Source organism: Buceros rhinoceros, unplaced genomic scaffold (assembly GCF_000710305.1).
Source record: "Buceros rhinoceros silvestris isolate BGI_N320 unplaced genomic scaffold, ASM71030v1 scaffold20571, whole genome shotgun sequence".
In the NCBI taxonomy this organism is placed as follows: domain Eukaryota; kingdom Metazoa; phylum Chordata; class Aves; order Bucerotiformes; family Bucerotidae; genus Buceros; species Buceros rhinoceros.
In genome coordinates this window covers 1-3,179 of record NW_010393936.1, presented here as the reverse complement: position 1 = coordinate 3,179, position 3,179 = coordinate 1, and the positions used below count along the sequence as shown (strand labels likewise).

General features: G+C 57.6%; 1 protein-coding gene across 1 annotated transcript; it reads right to left on the bottom strand.

The window, feature by feature from the left end:
• Window positions 1-867: 867 nt before the first annotated feature.
• Window positions 868-2,118, bottom strand: ISLR (immunoglobulin superfamily containing leucine-rich repeat). Its single transcript, XM_010145071.1, has one exon. It carries the CDS (start codon window positions 2,116-2,118, stop codon window positions 868-870), a length of 1,251 nt encoding a protein of 416 aa, XP_010143373.1.
• Between the last annotated feature and the right edge of the window lie 1,061 nt (window positions 2,119-3,179).

The window sequence follows — 3,179 nt, the reverse complement described above, 5'->3', positions numbered from 1 at the left end:
GGAAAGAGGGGAGAAAATCAGCTGCATCACGTCTGGGAGAGGTACTGAGGGTGGCAGGTCCTGATCCTGCAACATGCAGGGAGGGTGCTGGCACCTTGAGTGCGCCCAGCCCCCAGCCAGTAGGAGCTCTTTGTGCTCCTGCAGGGATGAAGCCTGTGGAAAAGCTTCTTGTACTCCACGAAAATGGCCTGATCCAAGCTTGTGACCCCCTCCGTGTCCCATTGACCCCTTCTGCTTACAAAGCATTGTCACATCTCTGTCTCTCAGAGCCACGTGCCCTGGATGCCATGCCCAGGCCAGTCCCCCAATCTCAGGCTGGTCCTTCCACTCCTGATGTTTCACATAAGGTTGGTGGTGCAAAGGATGCGTCTTGCCAAAAGCCTGGGATCTGGTCATGGCGAAGACGTCATCTTCGTGCCGCTGGACTGATGATAGGATCTGCTTTGCAAGAGATCCCCTCCCTGGTCACAGCTCACTGCTGCGGGTAGAAGAGGACTCACGGTGGTGGACTCTGGGAACGGGCAATGGCTGCCCTGTTGAGGGTGGGCTTTATTCCCGCAGCCGCACTTTGGTCTCAGGAGGGAGGTTAAGTCAGGAGGTGGCAGATTCAGATGCCTGGAAAGTGGCAGCATGGTGAGGACGTGCTCTACATCACCTGAGCTTGTTTGAAGGTCTCAACTAACAGAGCCCAGCCCTGACCCCCACCTAAGTAGGGGTTGAACTGCCAGCCCTGGGCCTGAGTCTTGGCGCCCTTTGACTCCTGACCACCCGCAGTTCCCAGAAGCTCAGCAAAGGCATGGCACTACGTGAAGATAAATGCTACAGAAAGAGGGGGAACCCCCGAGGCATCATTTCCTTCTTTGCCCTTTAACAGCAGAGCACGATGCCCAAAGCCAGCAGGAGGGTCCACGGATGGACCCTGGGCACTGCTCCTCCAGCCCCGCTTTTCGACTCCCTTGGCATGTGGTAAACGATCACCAGCTTTTCTCCAACACCAGAGGGATCCATTTCGTCCCCCTTGTAGCAGTTCCGACCCCCGAGGTGGCTGGCTTGGGGGTCATCTTGGAGCAGGTCTTCAGCTGGATTCTCCGACCCAGCCAAGGCCACATTGACCGAGACATCCCTTGTGCCCACATCATTGACAGCGAGGCAGGTGTAGATGCCTTCATCCTCCTTCCTGAAGTTAGGGATGGCCATGGTGCCATTCTTGAAGACCAAGAAGCGCTCTTGGCTCTGCTTGATGTTCCCATCCCGCGCCACGTTGGGCCCGCTGATCTCGACACGGCGGCCGGAGGTCTGGATCTTCCACCTGATCTCTGGCAGAGGGCTGCCGGCCACGCTGCAGTGCAGGGTCAGGGTGAGGCCGTCGTACATGATGGTGTTGTCCAGGTTGGAGAGGTAGGTGAGCTGCACGGAGGGGGCAACACAATGGTGGTCGGGGATGTCCGTCACTGCCCTGCCCTTCAGCCTGCTGGGAGCCACACACAGGGTAGACCCCCCCTTAGTGATGGAGACAGAGGTGTTCTCAGTCCACTTCTTCAGCCAGAAGACCTTGCAGGAGCAGTTGAAGGGGTTGTTGAAGATCTGCAACTGGGACAGGGAGGGCAGGTTGTCAAAGGTGCCCTCGGCCAGGGTGGTCAACTCGTTGTCGTTGAGCCAGAGGGAGCGCAGGTCCTTCAAGGAGCGGAAAGCGTCCCGGGGCAGCCCAGCCAGGCGGTTGTTGTTCATCTTCAGGATCTGCAGACCACTGAGGTTACGGAGGTCCTGCCAGGGGAAATCTGCAATCTTGTTGTGGCTCAGGTCCAGGTTCTTCAGATGCACTAACAAGGCAAAAGTGCCTGGTTCCACCACCCCGATCTGGTTATAACCCAACCACAGCGACTGCACTTCGGGAACCTCGGTGAAGGAGCCATGCTCCAACCGGCTGATTCTGTTGGCAGACAAGGTGAGGATGGTCACATTGGAGGACAACCCCTCAGGGACCTCCTGGAGATCCTTGTAGGCGCACTCAGCCAACAGCCGCCCGTTCTTCTTGGTGGAGCAGGAGCAGGCACTGGGACAGGCCAGGCTGGGCCCCAGGAGAGCGGCCAGCCCCAGGCAGCAAAGCAGAGGCCTCATCCTTCCTCCTGGAAACACAGATGGGGGCAATGAACGGGATGGCTCGAGCCGAGACAGGGATCTGCTTTTTCTTGCCAAGCACTAAGAGGAAGCAGCAGAAGGCGTTTCCTTGCCAAAAGCAGAGCTTTCAACTACCTATACGAGTGGGGAACTTCTCCCTAAACCCTTTCCTTTCCCCACTAGAAATCGCCTCTTTTTGATCGTGGATGAAGTACCGCCCTGGGGATGCTGCTTCCCCAGGTTTGGGGATGGAAAGTGGGAGCTGGGGATTCGGAGTTCACCCTGCTGAGGCTGGAATTAGGAGACACGGAGCAACCACAGCTCTTTCACAACCAGCCTTCCCCTAAACCATCACATCGTGGAGATTTTCAGCACGCTCTCAGACCTCAAACCAACCCCCCATCTCCATATTTTTCCATGTCATGGAAAAAAACAGCTTTTTCTCAGCAAGACAGTGTGGGGTCCTGGGCTGCTGGAAGTCTTTAGAGCGAAATATTTTGGAGCTAACTCCTTACTCGCCGCCTTCTTGCCTTGCAAAGGGAACCGGTTCCTGGCGCCTGGAAGCTGGATCCCACCAGGGAAGAGGTTAACTGCAGCTCTGTGAGGAGCTGGCAGTGAGACCCCTTTGTCTCTGCCTTGTCGGCAAGTTTTGCTGCTCGTTCCAGTCCCCAACCCTGTCATTTAGAGCAGGCGGAGCGATATTTTATTGGCAGTGGAGAGGCTGAATAAGACATGCACAAAAACGGGGGCAGGAGAGGGTAAGGGGACACAGAGGCTCCTGTCCTGCAGCGATATACCACCCCCGGGCTGGGGTTCAAGGGCTGGGGAAGGGGTGGACCCCAAAGGATGGGGAAGACCACCCCGAGGGCTCTGGGGTGGTGAATGGAGGGGTGAGAGGCCAGCAGTTCACGGAGGGTAGGGGTGTGCGGGGGTCTGGTGGCTGATGCATTTAAAGCCCCTGGCTGGGGTAATTTTGGGGTGCCCCGTACCTGCCCCAGCCCAGCCTGGCCTGCAGGGGCAGACCCTCATTCGGGATGCGGGGGGAGCAGGGCTGGCGGGGG